This window comes from Mercurialis annua, linkage group LG2, assembly GCF_937616625.2.
Source record: "Mercurialis annua linkage group LG2, ddMerAnnu1.2, whole genome shotgun sequence".
Classification (NCBI taxonomy): domain Eukaryota; kingdom Viridiplantae; phylum Streptophyta; class Magnoliopsida; order Malpighiales; family Euphorbiaceae; genus Mercurialis; species Mercurialis annua.
In genome coordinates this window covers 42,632,649-42,652,149 of record NC_065571.1, presented here as the reverse complement: position 1 = coordinate 42,652,149, position 19,501 = coordinate 42,632,649, and the positions used below count along the sequence as shown (strand labels likewise).

The following is a 19,501-nucleotide window of genomic DNA, read 5'->3' as shown; positions in this document are numbered from 1 at the left end:
AATGGATATTATTCTTACATTTGTGTTGGCATTTAATATTATTATTATCGTATTGACTATTTTTCTTTTTTCAATATAATAATTCTAAATTAACTCAAAAATCAAAAAAAGGTACAAAAGAAAGAATTGTTAGTATTTAATGTTTTCTTAATATGTGTGAAAATAGAAAGTGGACAAATAAAATGGGACGGAGGGAGTAATAGTTTATTATGTCAAAGTAAATTTATAGTAAACATGTGGTAAACTTATTTTTAAATTCATAGGAAATATTTTATCATATCCTTAATTCTTTATATTATTTTCTTATTATAAATTTTAAGAGTTGATTTATTTTTTAGTAAAATGATAGTAAGCTGTTAGTAAATAATTAGTAAATTAATTTATTGTTTGGTAAGCTAATAGTAAATTGTTAGTAAACAGTTATAAATTAAATAACTTTATATTTAATAAATGGCCTAATTACTTAAAAACCACTCACCTTGTAACTTTTTTTCATTTATACCACGACCTAGGAAAATTTTCAATTATACCCTATTTTCGATTTTTATGTTTCATCTTTACCCTAATGAGTTGAATTGACCTTTTTTTTGCAAAAGAGTTTAAATTAGTTCTTCATTTTTAACCTATATTTTGATAAAACGTTAATGTTAATCATTTATATATCTTGTTTTCAATATTTTCATACTTAAATTAATTAAATTATTAATTTTTTTAATTTTGGGGTACAAATGAACATAAAAATCGAAAATAGGGTACAATTGAAAATTTTCCTAGGTCATGGTATAAATGAAAAAAAGTTATAAGGTGGTTGATTTTTAAGTAATTAGACCTTAATAAATCAATCATAATTTTTAGTAAAACTAGTAAACTGTTAGTAAACGGATGATAAATTAACCTATCTTTTAGTAAACGGTTAATAAATTAACTATACGGTTAAAAATAAATTAATAGTAAATTTATTTTTTAAGTAAACTGTTAGTAAATAGTTAGTAAACTGATAGTAAACATTTTGTTAGTAAACTGTATTTTTATAAATAAGAACCGTTAGTAAACTGTTAGTAAACCGATAATAAATTTTTTATTCGTAAACCATTAGTAATCTATAAGTAAACCGATAGTAAACTTGCCGTATTTTTTAAAATAAAAACCATATTTTTTTAACCAAAAAGTCTAATTTCAATTTTTAAAATAAAAACCGTAAAAATCAACCCAAACTGGTCAAACAATATTTTTCAAAATATCTACACACGGTATAGATATTTTTTAAAAACTCTCAAAAATTTAAGTTAAATTGTCGGAGAAACAATAGCTGAAGGTAAAAAAAATAAGATGTAAAATCGGCCGAGCTAAAACATAAAAACATTCAGATGTTTCATCTATGATAAATTTGTTTTAAAGAAAAAAATATAAAAATATAAAAATGGAATTTTTTTAGTTTTTTCTTGTAAGTTATTTTTGTAAATACATTTAAAATTGAGGTATGTCTTTGCAAATAAACTTGTTCTTTCATATAAACCCCAAACTCAAACCCTTCAACACATACTACTACTACTCACTGATCTTCTTCCAAAAAAATGGAAAATTTTGTCCCATGAAATCCACATCTCCGACCCAATTCTTTCTTATTTTCAACCGATCACCATCCATTTTTCACCATTAGAACAAAAAAATGGGAGGAATGAATGGAATTGCACCAAAATCAACACCATCTGGATCCACACAGACCGCAACAAATCTGAACAATCCAAAATCAGATCTGTTCAGCACATTCTCTCTCAAGTCATTCAAGCTCAAAACCAAGCAACAAGAGCTTTTGATCCGTGTCTCAATCCTCTGCCTTGTCTATGTTCTGGCCTTCATTACTCGTTTATTTAGTGTCCTTCGTTATGAGTCCATGATTCATGAATTCGATCCTTACTTCAATTATCGTACCACCCTTTTCTTGACAGAGAAAGGGTTTTATGAATTCTGGAATTGGTTTGATTCTGAGAGTTGGTACCCACTTGGCCGTATCATTGGTGGCACTCTTTACCCTGGTCTTATGGTTACTGCTGCTCTTATTTATTGGACCCTCAAATTTCTCCGATTCGCAGTCCATATTCGGGAAGTTTGTGTGTTGACAGCGCCTTTTTTTGCATCGAATACGACCATTGTTGCTTATTTCTTTGGTAAAGAAATTTGGGATACTGGTGCGGGTCTTGTTGCTGCTGCTTTGATTGCTATATGCCCCGGCTATATTTCGCGATCTGTTGCGGGTTCTTATGATAATGAAGGGGTTGCCATTTTCGCGCTTTTGTTGACTTTTTATTTGTTTGTTAAGGCTGTTAATACGGGCTCTCTTGCGTGGTCTTTAGCGTCGGCTTTTGGGTATTTTTATATGGTTTCTGCGTGGGGAGGTTATGTTTTTATTATCAATTTGATACCTTTGTATGTGTTAGTGCTGTTGATTACTGGGAGATACTCGTTGAGGTTGTATGTTGCTTATAATTGTATGTATGTGTTGGGAATGCTGCTCGCTATGCAGATTCGGTTTGTGGGTTTTCAGCATGTGCAGTCTGGTGAGCATATGGCTGCAATGGGGGTGTTCTTCTTGATGCAGGTATTTGGCTTTTCGTTTCTGTTATTTTTTTCGGCTATTTTTTCTCAATTGTTACATTATGTCATTATTGCTTTTAAGAAATGTTTAAGCTCCAAGTAACGAAATCTGTTATTTTTAGAAATAGACTTTGACACCGGTAGTTGTTGCTTTTAATCAGTGCTTCAATGAATATATGGATGTAATGAAATCCTCAATGGCATTCATACCTATGTGGAAAGCTACAAGGAGGCTATTTTGTTTTGAAATTTCATTTCCTTTAATGGGTTACCGGAGAATGCTATAATCATTCTAAAACACCTATTTTTGCAGGTATTTTATTTCTTAGATTGGGTCAAGTACATGCTAAATGATGCAAAATTATTTCAAGCCTTTTTGAGGATCACTGTGACCTGCACAGTTGGTGTTGGTGCTATTGCTCTTGGAGTTGGCACAGCTTCTGGCTATATTTCTCCATGGACAGGCCGGTTTTATTCTCTGTTGGACCCCACATATGCTAAGGATCACATCCCCATCATTGCATCTGTGTCTGAGCATCAGCCAACTGCTTGGTCATCTTTCATGTTTGATTTTCATATCCTGCTTTTCCTTTTCCCTGCGGGACTTTATTTCTGCTTCAAACGGCTATCAGATGCTACAATATTTATAGTTATGTATGGTCTTACCAGCATGTATTTTGCTGGTGTTATGGTTCGGCTCATTCTCGTGGCTACACCTGCTATGTGCCTCATTAGTGCTATTGCTGTTTCTGCCACTATTAAGAATTTGACGTTGTTGCTAAGGGCTAAGAACAAAGTTATCCAAACTGGTTCTACCAAAGGTACTAGCAGTGCAAAGGCTTCTTCAAAGGTGAGTCACTATAAAATTCATTTAGGTGTTTCATTTAGTCTCTCATTTTGGTTTATTCCTTACCTTCTGTAAGCATGTTCTTAATTGGTTAATATTTATGTCCTTTTTTATAGATCATAGAAAATTTGTAAGAAGGATCATTACAGCATCTAAAAGATTTGAAAATGTAACTGGATTAGTAATACTTTGTGATGTGTACTATTTAACGCATTTGATGTTTTAGCTAAATTTTCTAGTAATACTGATATAGGAAAACCTTGAATGTTTTGTTGTTATTTCCCATTTGCTCTGTTTGATATTTTATTTATGTGAAGTTGGAATGTTGTTAGTTTATTTTGCTTTATATAGAGTAAATCTGAGTGAATGAGTGATTAACAGTGGATCATGTTCAGCTTGTATGGGAAAAAGTATGTTGAGTTTCTATCCAGATTTAAGGAATTCCAAAGAGCGATATTTATATGCGTATAATTATGTGTATTTTGCACTCTGAAAATGTTTTTCTAAGTCGCTGACTCTGCATGGCAGTATCTTCATCATCTTTTACAGTAAGAAGCTTCCAAAAAGATTTGTAATGCGTAATTATTATTTTAGAAGCAATTTACTTTACAAAATCATAGCACTCAAGTCAAGAATTGTGATCGTCATTGGGTCATTTGAGAAACGAGAGTATAATCAGAGTAAATATTAAGATTTTAGCAAAATTCTAGAATAAATTTGAAACAACACATGCACATGGGAAACAATCAGCATATACAGAATTTTATATGATACACACTGACCACTACCCTCTCCCTCACCCTCTTCCCTCATAAAAATCTGAATTGACAATTTAAACAGACCTCTACTCTGGCCTTAATTCAGTGTCTCTGGTAGTGAACTTTGGTTGTATGGAGTACGAGTATTGCTTTCCACAACAGTATTGGCTATTATCCTATTTCTTTCATTATTTGCTGGCGATTCCCTTAAATAGGCATCTTACTCATGTTTCATGCAAAAGCAGGGTGCACTTGATCAATCTCAGCCTTTTCAAAGAGATGGTGCTATTGCGTTGCTTCTTGGGGCATTTTACTTGCTCAGTAAGTATGCTACGCATTGTACCTGGGTGACATCAGAAGCATACTCTTCTCCCTCAATTGTCTTGGCTGCAAGGGGTGCCCATGGAAACAGGGTCATCTTTGATGATTATCGTGAAGCATACTATTGGCTACGTCAAAATACTCCTCCAGATGCTAAGGTGATGTCATGGTGGGATTACGGGTATCAAATTACTGCCATGGGAAACAGAACTGTCATTGTTGACAATAATACCTGGAACAATACCCACATTGCTACAGTTGGACGTGCAATGTCCTCTTACGAAGATGAAGCATACGGCATAATGAGATCGCTTGATGTGGATTATGTGTTAGTTGTTTTTGGCGGTGTTACTGGTTACTCTTCTGATGATATCAATAAGTAAGGCTGATAGCACTCATATTTTTGAAAACATTTGACATGCTTTTTAGAATTCACTAAACATCTGACATGCTTTTCAGAATTCACTTTCTTTTGCATTATTTCTTGCACTTTTTATGGTATATGGAATTTGTGCTGATTCTACGTTACATACTTCATTTGAACTAGGTTTTTGTGGATGGTAAGAATTGGTGGTGGAGTGTTCCCTGTTATCAAGGAACCTGATTACCTTGTCAATGGTGAGTATCGTGTCGACAAAGGTGCAGCTCCGAAGATGTTGAATTGCCTTATGTAAGTTCCATTTCCCAGCCATTCTTTAATCTTTCTTTAACATTATCACAAAGATGTAATTTCTTCCCTTTTTCCTTGGTGTAAATATGTTTCACAATGTTACTAGGAGTTTGCTACCGCACTCTTATTGTCTTATGTAGCACAGACACAAATATAGGAAACAGGACTCTAACACGGTGAAATAGTGTTCTTTTAAGGTTTTCTATGTTAAAAATGAAGTTCCGGTCTGAAATGCCAAGTTTCCAACACGTTTCCGGTTTGGAAACATCGATTTAATAAAGTCTCTGTGCTACTTAGCTCTCATTTGAGACGACTAGTCCTTATAATTGTCTTCTTTTTGTATTGGGACAATTGGCTCACTCTTAATTGGTAAACAAGATATCAAGATACCTACTTTTCATGGTTTGATTTCAAATCAGCAGTTTTCTTAAGCCACTACCATATATACTCAGTTTGCAATAGTTGTGGCTCTATTAACTGAAGTGTAATCACGCTTAGGTTATTAAGTTTAAGTTTAGCTATCATGTATTCTCAAGATAATTATTTTTGTTTCTCCCATAAATTTAATCTTTATTGGCACAATCACATAGCTTAGTAAGCTCAGGATTTACTGTGATTTTCTTGCACCACTTGTATTGGCATAGCAACACAAAGCATCGGATTAAACTGTACCCCAGGCCCTGACCGGAAGGCTTATCAAAAACAATTTCTTAGAGTATTAATGCCACATTTTGTTTGGAATAAATATAGTTGCAAATACTAGATGTGCGCCAGTGGACTTAGTTTAGGTTTTATGCTGAAGGAACAAATATATTTACTGATATGCAATGAGAAGAGACTATTTGTTTTAAATATACATAAAATAGAAAGAAAAAAAAATGAAATGGGGCAAATGTTCTGTAGATATTCTGCTCTCGTGAAATCATTACGAATTCATGCATGTTATAAAGAATTGTTACAGGTATGTTCTGCTTTTGTAAAATCATTAGTAATTCACATATTGAATTAAAGAATCTGTAAGGACTAAGAATATGGAATAGTTCATCCATTGGAAAGTTGAAGAGAGTCTTCTTGAGTTAAGTTGCAATATACTTGCGCAAAACTTGCATCTAAATAGTTAGCTGAGCTCTACTTAAGAAAAGCAATTGCCAGCAAATTATGACAAATTTATTAAATTTTGAGGACTGAAACGTGATGTAATAATTGAGGAAAAGATGAAGAAAAGTTCGGTTAGAAATTCTACATCATCAAAGATTGTGAACACTAATGCAACGCCATATCTTTCTCAAGGTGTTTCTTAAAAAACTTAGTTTTCATCCTGTAGGCAGCAATGTCATCCTGTGTGCATGGCATTTTATAAGTTCAGTAATATCTCACCATATGTAAATTAAATATCTGTTCTCTATTGGGATTTCATTGTAAAGTTGAACAGAATAGGCGATTCTGATTTAAGAATTCGAAGTCTCTCTGACTCACTATTACACATTCTTTTATTTTCAACTTAGTAAATATGTGTTTGAAAACCCAAGTCAGTTAATCTGATTGAACTGTTATATATATGTTGCCTGTCTTTAGACTATTTAGTTGGAATTTATTTCATGCATTTTCTGTTCTGTTTGATAAAATGAGTGCTTTTTAAGCAAGAGAGTCCATCATCACTAAAGTAAATTGAATTCCTTGCATTCTAGTAATTGAACAGATAATGTTTTTTCTTTTGGTCAATTTTTTAGCTTCATCATTGATAACATTAACTGACATGGATTAAAAGTGTACACCAGCTGTTGCAACTTTTTGGTATTCATTAATGATTCTGTTTCTTTAATTTTGGTTTTAGGTACAAGCTATCTTACTATCGCTTTGGAGAGCTGGTAACAGAGTATGGCAGGCCTCCGGGGTAAGTTCCGTATTCTCAATTATTACTTTTTCAAGTTGCTAGCTCATTGATTCCTGCATGCGGACACATGTATGCATATGCATTCTCTATCGCTTCTGTGCATGAGAATCTGGCAACTTCTTGTCTGAGAGAATGTGATGTTAATAACGAGACTACTTGTAGTTTCCTCTGTGAGTGATTCTAAAAAAAGGCTTAAGCAGCATGTGTATTTCACAATTTAGCAGAGAAATACTTATAACTCCATAGAAAGCTATAGTATAGAGGTCAATCAGAAGTGAAATTTTGAAAGACAAGGAGAGGTGTCAAAATGGAAAGGTGCAAATCCTTGGGGCAGCCTTTCAAAGCAGTTGAACTGAATCCTCTACTGCCCTGTACAGTTAACAATATGCACAATATGGTGCAATGAAATATACCGTGAATTTTGGAAACTTTACTTTTAGCCTCATATGATGCCATTGTGAAATGATTCATAGATGACCTTTTATGTGAAATTGCAAGCAATCTCCAAAAGATTGTATCTAAAGAAGCTTCAAATTAAGGATTGGAATTGCATAACACTCTGTATAGCTGTAATTCCATCATGATTCTAGCCGTATTTGCAGTCTGTCTGTGTGCATGGTAATTCTCTCATAGACAATTTCACGATAAGTGCATAAATGAAAAGAAAGATGTAGTCCTTATGTTAGGATCTTAGTTCCTATTAAAATCAATGATTTTGACACCTAATTCAAGACTTGGGGAGAGCCAAATGTCAACTAAAATAAACAGAATCGTTAGTGAGGTTTTCTTGTCATTAATGGATATGGAGGCATAAATTACAAATGGTGGTCAAAGTCTTGGAGATGTATTCTTGCTTGCCCCTTTTCTCCAATAATGGACTCCTCGAGGCATTTTTATTTATTGTCTGCTGTTATTTTATTTTCTTAATGTTTTTTGTCGTGATAGGTATGATCGTGCAAGGGGTGTGGAAATTGGAAATAAGGATATCAAACTTGAATACTTGGAAGAAGCATTCACAACGTCGAATTGGATTGTCCGTATTTACAAGGTCAAGCCACCTAATAACCGCTGGTAGATGTAACTCCGTTCTTCTGATAAGAGGAGCTTCAATCTCAGAGTTTAGAGACTTTGCCTTAGAAATGATACTAGTTTTGCTTAGAGATTAAGCTTCTAACATTGCAAGCTCTTAAATTTTCCAGGCCCATCCTTTTTTTTTGTAATGCTCCTTAACCTCACTAGTTGAAAGTAATGTTCACACTTTTTGTTTTGTAGACATTTTAGATCCTTCACTGCTTAGTACTCTGTGTAATGTATCGGCTTCAACGCAATTTATTGATAAAGATTCCGTAATAAGACCATCCACAATGCAATATTAAATTGACGTGTTAATGCTATAATTTAGCATCGAGTTATTAAATTTAATTCCAATACAATGGTATACTCCGTGCTAAATTTAGTATGAATTATAGCATATGAATTTAAACAACCAATTAAAATTCATTTTCAGTTATGATTCTATTATTACTTTCTTTGTATTATTTATTAATTTTCTTTTCATTTTAAATTTTATGTTTTTATTTTTATTTTTATGATCTCGATTGATTAAATTTATATTTATAGACCACACGTATGTATATTAAAATAATTATAAAACATTTTTTATAACTAATCGATTCACTTAACAATTTTATTTTAAAGAACTCATTATTATATCAAATAAAAAAATAGAAATTATGGTTCCATATTGCCGAACCGAAGGGCAGCACTTTCGTACGTGATCGTAATATATTTTAAGAAAATTTTAAAATATATGATTGAACTTTTTTTATAACATTATAAAAAAAGGTTAATAGATAATTATTATAGCACTTTCTTTTAACATTTTGCACTGGAGACTATTTAGAAAGTAAGTTTCACACTTAAGTCCACACTTACAAAAAAAATTATCGTTTTATTTTCTTACGCCAAGTCATGCAAGAGTCTTTTTGTATTTTAGCCCACTCGTGAATCTTTTGTATTTTAATCACGCGTGGGTCTTTTTATATTTTAGCCATTATAAACATATTAGCGCGAGGTCATCTTGTATGAAACCATGTTAAATTGTATGAAACCATTTGAAAATATATAAAACATTGTGAAACTAATTGAAATTAACTTTTGTCGGATCTATACAAAACCTTTCAAAATGAAGTAAAGTCGTAAACTGACTGAAATTAAATTGGAATTAACTTCTACAAATGTATATAAAACTTTTTGAAACGAATTGAAATCAAATAAAACTTTATGAAGCTAAGATTGAAACCTTGTAAAATTATATGGAACCATTTGAAACTAATTGGAATTAACTTCTCTGAAACTATACGAAACCTTATGAAACATTTTAAATTGTACGTAACTAAATTGTATATATAAAGATAAATACAAAAATAAAATTTTTAAAAAACATTTCGTGACTTCAACTATCAACATCAACAAAAAAATATCATATTCTCAGAAAAGCATTTGAGAATATCACAAAAATGCCACAAAAATGGCTCAACATTTCATACATTGTCACCTAACTCCATTATTTATCATTCCTACCACAAAAGTACAAAAGTTTACAACAAACACCATTCCATTAAAAAGGTGACACATGGCAAACATGACACTATCTTAATAAAAGAGAATAAAAACAGCTTGCACATGTGATTTGCGTGTCAGAGCGCGTCAGCGCATCAGCCAATAGCACGCAAGCATCAACAAATTATAGACACAGTTTTGTAATATCATCTGATACATCTCCGATACATCTCTGAGATATCATTGATACATTCTCCAAAAAAAATAAAATTGACAGTTTTTTATTTATCTTTTAAAAAATTATTCAAAGTAATATTTATAAAAATTAAAAAGCTAGTTAATTAACTACAATAAATAATTATGTATCAATGATGTATCAAACAAATATATGTAAAAAAATATACAGTGTAAAATTTAGTAAAAATGTATCTATCATGTATCTATTTAAATACATTTAAAAATATATCTATCGTGTATAAATTATGTATCGGCGATGTATCTATTAAATACATTTAAAAAATTTGTCTATCATGTTTATATATTTTTTTTATAAAATTTGACGATGATTTATTTGAATATATCATATATATATCCACGCTACAAATAATACTCCAACGATGGCAGTCCTTGAAACTATAGAACTTGACAAAACAAAAATATATCAGCGATGTATTAAATATCTATCATATATGTATCGGAGATGTATTTATTAAATATATTAAAAATATATGCATATATTATATATAAATTATGCATCAGAGATATATTTATTAAGTATATTAAAAATATATGCATATATTATATATAAATTATGTATTAACGATGTATATATTTAAATATATTTAAAAAAATGTATCTATATCTATCATGTATCACTGATACATTTAAAAAATGCATCTATCATGTATAACTCATATATCTGCGATATATGTATTAAGTAAATTTTAAAATGTATCTATTGTGTATAATTATGTAGTAAAAATATATTTATTACATATAAATTATGTATCAAAAATATATCAAATATGTATTTAAATTTTTTGTAATAAAACTAAAAGAAGATGTAAAAAATGTGTCAATTATGTTAAATTATGTATCAACGATGTATCTACTAAGTACATTTAAAAAATGTATCTATCATGTTTAATATTTTTTTGATAAATATCACGTATAAATTATGTATTTAATCTTATTTGATTTTTTATGCTAAAATTTGAGGGTCATGATAACGTAAATTTAAGTATATTCAATTGTAATCACTCCACAAAGATATGCTACATACTCACTTCAAACTTCAACTACCATTACTCACTCTTCCTTTTGTTATGTTTTCTACCTTTTCACCTTTGTGTATGTAAAAACCATCAATTGGAATGAGATTTGATTATTACATATATATTTATAAGCTTTTTTAAATGTAAAGACGAACCAATCGAATTAGTCAGTTAATTCAATTAATGTATCAAATATGTATTTATCATGTATAAATTGTGTATTAGATATGTATTAAAAATATATTCGACTTACAATTAAATATAGTCGATTAGAATTCAATAAACGCTAGAAAATTCATTTTAATTAGTATTATTATATACGTTTATAAGGTTTTTCCAATGTAAAAGCGAACCAATCGTATTTGTCAGTTAATATAATTAATGTATCAAATATGTATCTATCATGTATAAATTATGTATCAGAGATACATTAAAAATATATTCGAATTACAATTAAATATAGTCGGTTAGAATTCAATAAGCACTAGAAAATAACATTACCAATAATAACATATCCGAAAATGCACTATCTAAATATTAAAAGATAAAAAAAATTAAACTCAATTCATTACAAATGTAAACTCATATTAACTAGCAAATCAAGGGTTATTTTCAACAAAAATATTGATTTTTAACTAAATTTTACCAGCTTTAAATGTTATGAACATGCACCAAACAACAAATATGTATCGGAGATGTATCAAATATATATATATGAATTATGTAACAAAACTAAAAAAAATTATAAATATAAGAAAAATGTTTTGAACGATCGAATATATATCAAATATGTATAGAGATGTATCAAATTATATATTTGATTATTTTTAATTTTTTTTTGCATCAATGCTTTTTCATAAATCGAACTTCTCTGTTAACAAAAATGAAAAGTAAAAAGTGAAAAACTAATAAATTAGCAAAAAGACAAAATATCAAATTAGCAAACAATGGAGAAGTAGAGTAGATGACAAAAATTGCAGAGATAAGTTATAGAGAGAATAACAAAATAGCAAAAGGACAAAATATCACAACAATATTATATTAAATTCTTTTAAAAGAAACCAACCATTTGAAAAAGTGTAGCTTAACTAATATGGTTGTCCGCACCGGATTTTGCTCCCTTGTCCCTCAATATGTCACGTGTAGCCTTAGGTAAGACATGGTGCTGATGAAAAGAAATAAGAAAAGTGGTAAAATTGAAAGAAATATGGTAACAAATGTAAACAAAATAGTTTAATTTGTATTTAACGAAAAAATATATGGAATTGTTGGTTTTCTTGTTATTTTCTCAAAGCATTTTAGTAACTTTCCAAGCATGGGGAGTTAAGTTGACCAACGAGTCAAACATGAAACAACCTCTTTTCCGAAAATTATTTATGAAATTTATTGTCAATAAAAATAAAAACATAAACTAAATTCTAATAAAGTTAAAATACAAAATCAAATAGAAAAACTCAATTCAATCCCACATATGATATATAAAAACTTAATTTCCATGACAGAATGTTCAATTTTAATAAAGGGTTACTGTAAAAAAAAAATCACGAACTCTACACGTTTTTTCATTTTAATCACGTAGTTTAAATTTTCTCATTTTCATGCACGAACTACCACTTTTTCTCAAATTCATGCACGATACTGAGGTGGCACTCATTCATTGGTGTAAAATGACATCCACCTCAGCGAATTACTCCAATAGAGTCGTGACACCTTAGCACCGTGTATGAATTTGAGAAAAAGTGGTAGTTCGTGTATGAAAATGAGAAAATTTAAACTACGTGATTAAAATGAGAAAACATGTAAAGTTGGTGAATTTTTATGACATTAACCCTTTAATAAAACTAAAAACTGAAAGTGCATTAATAAAAAAAAAAAATTGAAAGTGTTGTGACAAATAAAAGTGCGGGACATAATGCCAAAAATGATAGTACATATATCCAAATATATATTTTACCTAATAGTCATCCAAACATACAAGGACAAGTTTGGGTATAGAAACAATGTTATATTATACATCCTTTTCCAAATGAGGACAAAATGAAACAATTGGAGCAATTATGTGTAAAACAAATGGCTTTTGTATACATTATATTACTACATTGCCAGATTATTGATCACCAACCTTAAAAATGGCAAGGTAAAGCTGACAACTTGAGCCTTGCAGCTTTGATTTCCATCAAAATAAATAATCTAATACTATGATTCCTGGTAACCTTTCTGTTTCTCAGGCTGCTTGCTTTCTGTATCCCTTTGCAGCTATAGGGCATATGCTAGTGGGTGGCTTTGATACTCCATTCCCAATTAATCCAAATACAGATCAATAAAATTCCAGCAGAATGTGCAAATAAGTCGAGCTAATCAAGTGCGGCTTTGCTCCAGCGTCCAGTTATTGGCTTCGGTAACCCATCAAAGATAGGTAGCGTGATTCCGGTGGTTGAGAGAGCTTGCAAATCTGCTTTCAAACTCCACTTCGGAGTTGGCCAAGCCAAAGAGGAATTTCCATTCTCCTGGTCATGCAGACTTGGTGTGCTTGATGATTTACGAAATCCGTCGATAATTACAGAATCTCCCAAACCAACTGGAATAGAGTTCAACCATCCTGGCTCTGAATCAGAGAAGAGCATCATTCGGCTAGCTGATTTAGGTCTCATGGCCAAATTCTTTCCTGTCCCAGATGAGAAATTACTACTTCCACTTGTTTCTTCCTTCAACAACTTTTCTGATGTGCCGCACCCAAAATCTGCTTCAGATTTCTGGCGTCTTCGGACAGACTTCTCACCTTCTCCATCTCCAGCTTCTGCAAGTGGTACGTAATCTACCATGATTTCATCTTCAGGTGATAAATTATTAGCAAACTTCCAGGATTTGAGATTGTGATATGATGACCCGGGTGAATTTTTGTGCAGCAGCCCCTCTGTCAGGTGATCAGAGCTCCCTGTTCTATAGACGGCCATCTCCGTACCTTCAATTGAGCCGTTTCGATTTGAAGAGTTGAGACCATAATACTTCCGTAGAGTGCTCATAGCTGGAGAGGCCTTCTGCTGCGCTGGTTTCAATTTTAACGATTCTAATGAATCTAACACATTAGAGTAGCGTGGGCATGATGGCGTTTTATCAAGGCTGTTTTCGCTGTCAAATTAATTTCCAAAAGCATCAGTCATTATTATTCCGGTTTAAAGATATTAACTAGGTCTTGAGTGTTTTTTCATGTGTTTTTTACAGGTCAACTATTAAAGCTACAACTACAATGTCCAATGAATCCCAATGCGAACCACAGTTTCAATGGTGAGAATGTTCTGTAAAGATGGACTCCTATTTTCTAATGGAGCAAATCAAAAATTGCATTTGAAAGACTGTAGTTCGACAGAGAGAGAAACTGTATGAAGTACGAATATGGATCATTTTTTTCATAGGCAAGAATTTAAATCATTTATGGAGGACAAGCTATCCTACTATTCTCACAGGCAGTATTATACAGTCTATAGGCCCTGAAGTAATCAAGCAAGTGGACTCAAAGAATTAAGGTACTAACAGAGTCTAAATAAAAACCAAATATCACGACTATAACAAAAGGCAATCGAGTATTACAATCGGCCATTCCAACCATAATTTTTCAAGTTTTCCAATGAGAACATTGACGATTAGATCAAGCTGTGGTAAGTATTACATGAAAGCTTATACGCATCATGTTACCAAATGTATCATGACTGGCAAAAGAACATTTTAAGGCGAAGATTCTGAACACAAATTATACTATTAAGTGCACTCAAGTTTCTAGTTTCTACAGTCCAAGATTGGTTTAAACTCTAACCTTCATATATATCACTGAAACATGCATCACTACATCTGAGGTATTCCATCTGAATCAGCCTCAGTATTAAACATCTACTGCACTAGAATTTCTGTCTTTATACTTCTCACTCACTAAATTGACCACACTTACCCTCCAAATTTTCAATTTTTACACTTTTCTTAATCAGCATCATATGTAGATCCCATGCTTGATTAAACACGACTCCACTATTTTGGGCCTTTCCACTCATCCCTCCCAGCCACCCCAAATACAACGCCATAGCCACCCTTTCAGATCATAAAAGAAAAAAAGGCTAAAAGAGAACAACTTTGTCTAGAATTATCTGTTATTACACATTTACACTAATGGTCTGCGTCTGTGCCTTTATATAGATTCAATTGGACAAAATGAGCCAGGCGTAGCCTAAGCTTTTCTTGTCTAAAAATAAACTAGGTAGTAGGCATTGCCTAGGCTTAAATAATTCATCCAAAGCTATCTTAAATTACCCTTATCTCCAATATCCCATTCCTGATCACATGAACCTCAAATCCATGAATTTACAAATAATTTTTGCAAGAGACAGTATAGAAGATGATACAAAATAAGCATAGATAAACAAGGCAAGCTCCATAATAAAAAAACTCAATAAAAATGCCTTAGCAGCCAATCATGAGCAAAGGATAGGCGCTTAGGGCCTGTTTGGTTCCGTCGTCGTCATTTTTAACTGTGGGAACCGGACTGTTAAATGAAATTTAACATGTGACAGCAGCTCCATTTTGAAATTTTGTATTTCAATCATTTGATCAGCTTCAACCTCTAAACCAATAATTCAGGGCCTGTTTGGTTCAGTTGTAGTTATTTTCAACTGTTGGTACTGTTAATTAAAATCTAACATCTGACAGCAGCTCCATTTTTGAGTTTTTTACTTCGATCGTTTGATCAGCTCCCAGCCTCTAAACTAATCATGGCCTACGACTATTCCCGATGTGTCTTCTCAACGGATTAAACTACAATTTTCCAAAAGGCAGGCTTTAATTTTTCAGTTGTATTTTGTCTAATTTTAATGGATTAGTTATTCTGTAGCAGTTAAAAATAGCTTAGTTATGTTTGATAAGCATCTTAACCCTCTCTAAGTCTCTATAAACCCATATAGCCTTAAAATGATTTTTGAAAGGAACATGAATTTCATTGTTTGCTCCAACCACTTCATCCATACTGTCCTCAATTTTTCCACTAAAAAATCGATTAAAATAACATAGAAGCTTGTGTAAGAAATTATCAAGTTGAAGATTCATTTGTGTCTAGCAAAAATCCTTTCCAACACCACTGAGAGCCTATATGAACAGTTATTTACTTATGTTTTCAATGAAGGACCACAAATACCTTCAAGGACGTGATACCTAGATCTTAAGATATTCAATTAAGAAATGATCTTGTAATATTGCTTTATATAGAATTGTGTCGAGCAATTACAATTTGTAAATTTTTCATTGAGGAAATTTATTGATGAATTGTCTATGTATTTATGTCTTATTCACACAACAATTGAAGGAATTTACTGTCTTCTTAAAGATGGATCTCTAACACATGTAACCCTTACAATTACAAAGTCCCTGAATCCTTAGTTAGATACTTAAAGTTATAGTTTTATGACATTAGACTTGGAGATCCTATAATTGAGGTAAAAATAATAATAAACTGAGTACTTCCTTAAACAATGTGGAGCTTCTAGCAAAGGTTTATTGTTCAAATAACAAGTTGCTTAGCTGTTTGTAAGGCTTTCAATTCCATCCCAAACACCTAGAGGTAAACCCTACTCTTATCGCCAAAGAGTCATTCTCGAGTAGACCAGAAAAAATGAAAATGATAAAATGCGTTACGATAAATAATCTTACAAAACTCTCACCCAATTTGATTTCCAGATCAACAGAGTCTTCTTGAACGATTGTAGCAAAACCAAGGCATTTGGATGGTATCCTTTGCCTTAGATTTCAACAGCAATTTCAAAAAAATAAAGATTTTATTTAGCACCATCAAACCAAGAACACTTTCAATTCTTATCCTAGTCAGCATACATATCAACTATGATAAATTACTCTATTACATCCTCCAAACTAATGCATAATAAAGCTCACAACAATAAATAGCCTTAAACCCAATTCCTTTTCATCTTCTCTAGAATTCTAAAGAAATCTTCCATAGTCCACAAACCCTTGAACCCATTATCCATAGAGCAGCTATTGAACCCTTGAGAAACTTTCTTCTCTCCAACATATATCATGTTTAAGATTCATCCTACATCTCTTTCTACACAAATATGTTTTAAATCCTTTGGCATCTGCCTAACAACAAGTTTAAAGACCAAGTCCTGATTAAATTGTATATCTTTCAGTTATTCCTTAATCAAAGAAAATTATAAGGACCTTTACTAAAAATGTTCTTTACTTGAAATGGTTTAAACAAGCCATGATTCTTGGAACAATTTGTTCAGATGTCCAGTATAACATAGCACGAAAATGCATTTTTGTTTTTGATCCATGACTAATACATGGATGACCGACCTCTATTTGTCAAACACAGAACCGAAAGAGTAATAAAAATGGCATATCTTATTAAACAAATGCATATAAAAGGTAGAGTATCAAGATTGTAGTTAGTGCAATCAGTTGTTATGACGCAGGCATAAAAACGTATGGTAAAGTATAACAAATTAACCATAAGAAGAAGCAAAAGGTCATCGTTTTTACCCTGGAGAATCAGCAGAAGCACCGCACAAAATGGGAGAAGGTGGATGTCTCCCTGGTAATGGTATGAGCAAAGTCTTTAAAGCAAACATTTGAAGATCAGAAGCCAACCCATTCAATCTTTTGATGTCAGCCACCTGTTACAGATTACATCAAAACACTCAATTTAGCACCATTATCCATTATTAGCCATAAAATCATCAAAATAAACACAATTTATAGAGTGCCCAATAAACCCAGTTAAAAATAGAGGCAATTAAGAATAAAAATTAACCTCAACTCCATATTTAATGGCAACACCAGCAAGAGTATCCATCTTGGAGACCTGATGCTTTATATAATTCTTGCCATTACTTCCTCCTCCTCCTCCTCTTATTGGTGATGTCCCATTCCCATTTAAAGGAGACATAATTTGAGGGCTTTGTTTCACAATTCACAAAACCCTAAATTCAACACTAAATTGGATCAAAGGAGTGGAAGTTGGACTCAGATCGAACAAAAACTTAAATTAAGCGAAAGAATGTAATTAAATAAAGAATTAGAGTTTGGTAAAATGGAATCTATGAGCTTTATTATTCCTATCCAACAATCATAATGAGATTCTTTTTTTTTTCTGCAATAAAAGTCGCTGCTTTTGAATTTTGATAGAGAGAAGAAAAAGAAAAATGTGTATAAAATGAACAACTGTGGTGTGAAATAATTAGAGACGAGTGAGAGAGAAGGTGGTTATGCTCCGCGTAGCAGTCTTATGATTAAGCTCCACTTCTTTTTAAGAAACTCTGTTCCTTTACCTCTCACCATTCCTAATATCTTTTTTATTTAATGCAAAATTAATTAAATATTATTTGCTAAATACGCTATTTTGAAAAGTATTTATAATTTTGTACACCTTTTTTTATAATTTCCCACTCTATACAAATAATAATTATATATATAAAAATAACATACTATATATAGAAGTCGTGTTTCATTTTACTTTAAGGCACTGTTTGAATTGAGGGTTTTTAAAATCCATGGATTTTAGCAAAATTGATGGATTTTAAATCAATAGAATTTAAATCCATAGATTTTATAATTCCATCGTTTGAATTGAATATAAAATCAATGGATTTTTAATATTATTTATGGAAAATAATAAATAGTATAACAATCCATTATCTATAAAAAAAATGGTGGATTTGGACTTTCCCACCTAGTAGGTGGGAAATCAAAACCCTAAAAATGATGGATTGTAGAAAATAAGGGAATTTATAAAGAGAAAATTACGGAAGAATTACTATTGCGGTACTTTATTTCCCAAATACCAACACTTGTGTGACTTTTCTTCTCTACCTAATGTGTTTTACATTTAGTAGCTGAGCTGGCTTATTTATTACATTTTATACCCATATTTGTACGGAACTAACAGTAACGACGTCGTCTCTGAGCCTGTTCCTTACATTTTCCATATGAGCACCATTACCTCTGATAGTAATTAAACTCGTTGAAATGGAAGCTCAAGAAAAAAAAAATCAGCTTTAAAGTGATTATCGTGAGATCAATCTACCACCACCACCTTTCTCCACGTACCATGTCGCCTCACCGGATCTCGAAGAATCCGATCGTATGGAATCAAATCTGATATCAGCCAGAAAGAGATTAAAAGCTCTCGAGGCTGTTGATAGAGACTTAGAGGATATCGTCGAGAGCTTCACCAGTCACTTTGCTCCTCTTCGTCTGGCTCTATCTGAGGTCAAATCTTAATTCAATTGCTTAATTAATTTTTCATCTTTTATAAAATTTGAATGAATCAATTGAAAAAGTGTTTAATTTTGTGATGTAGATTACTTGTAACTCAGCTTTGAGTTCCTTAATTCTTTGGATACGCAATCCAAAAAAAACATGACTCTTTACCATGATACACAAACTTACATTTCATCTTCTTGAAAATCATTATGATAACTTTTTTATTTAGTTCCATTATAACTTTTTTATTTAGTTCCATTCCAGTTCATATTAAGCATTTTTTCATCATTTTCCCATGCAAGTACTCTTTTGTCATTC

At 31.7% G+C, this 19,501-nt stretch overlaps 2 protein-coding genes across 2 annotated transcripts; one reads left to right on the top strand and one right to left on the bottom strand.

The window, feature by feature from the left end:
- The first annotated feature begins 1,504 nt into the window (after positions 1 to 1,504).
- On the top strand, positions 1,505 to 8,462 carry LOC126667704 (dolichyl-diphosphooligosaccharide--protein glycosyltransferase subunit STT3B). The gene is made up of 6 exons (XM_050360753.2): positions 1,505 to 2,599; positions 2,909 to 3,445; positions 4,446 to 4,900; positions 5,069 to 5,191; positions 7,026 to 7,085; positions 8,031 to 8,462. The coding sequence occupies exons 1-6, from the start codon at positions 1,670 to 1,672 to the stop codon at positions 8,158 to 8,160; spliced, it is 2,235 nt and encodes a 744-aa protein (XP_050216710.1). The 5' UTR covers positions 1,505 to 1,669; the 3' UTR covers positions 8,161 to 8,462.
- A 4,369-nt stretch (positions 8,463 to 12,831) lies between these two features.
- Positions 12,832 to 18,230, bottom strand: LOC126669247 (uncharacterized). Its single transcript, XM_050362663.2, has 3 exons — positions 17,733 to 18,230; positions 17,462 to 17,595; positions 12,832 to 14,050 (listed from the first exon to the last, which is right to left on the bottom strand). Exons 1-3 carry the CDS (start codon positions 17,865 to 17,867, stop codon positions 13,276 to 13,278), a joined length of 1,044 nt encoding a protein of 347 aa, XP_050218620.1. The 5' UTR covers positions 17,868 to 18,230; the 3' UTR covers positions 12,832 to 13,275.
- Positions 18,231 to 19,501: the final 1,271 nt, after the last annotated feature.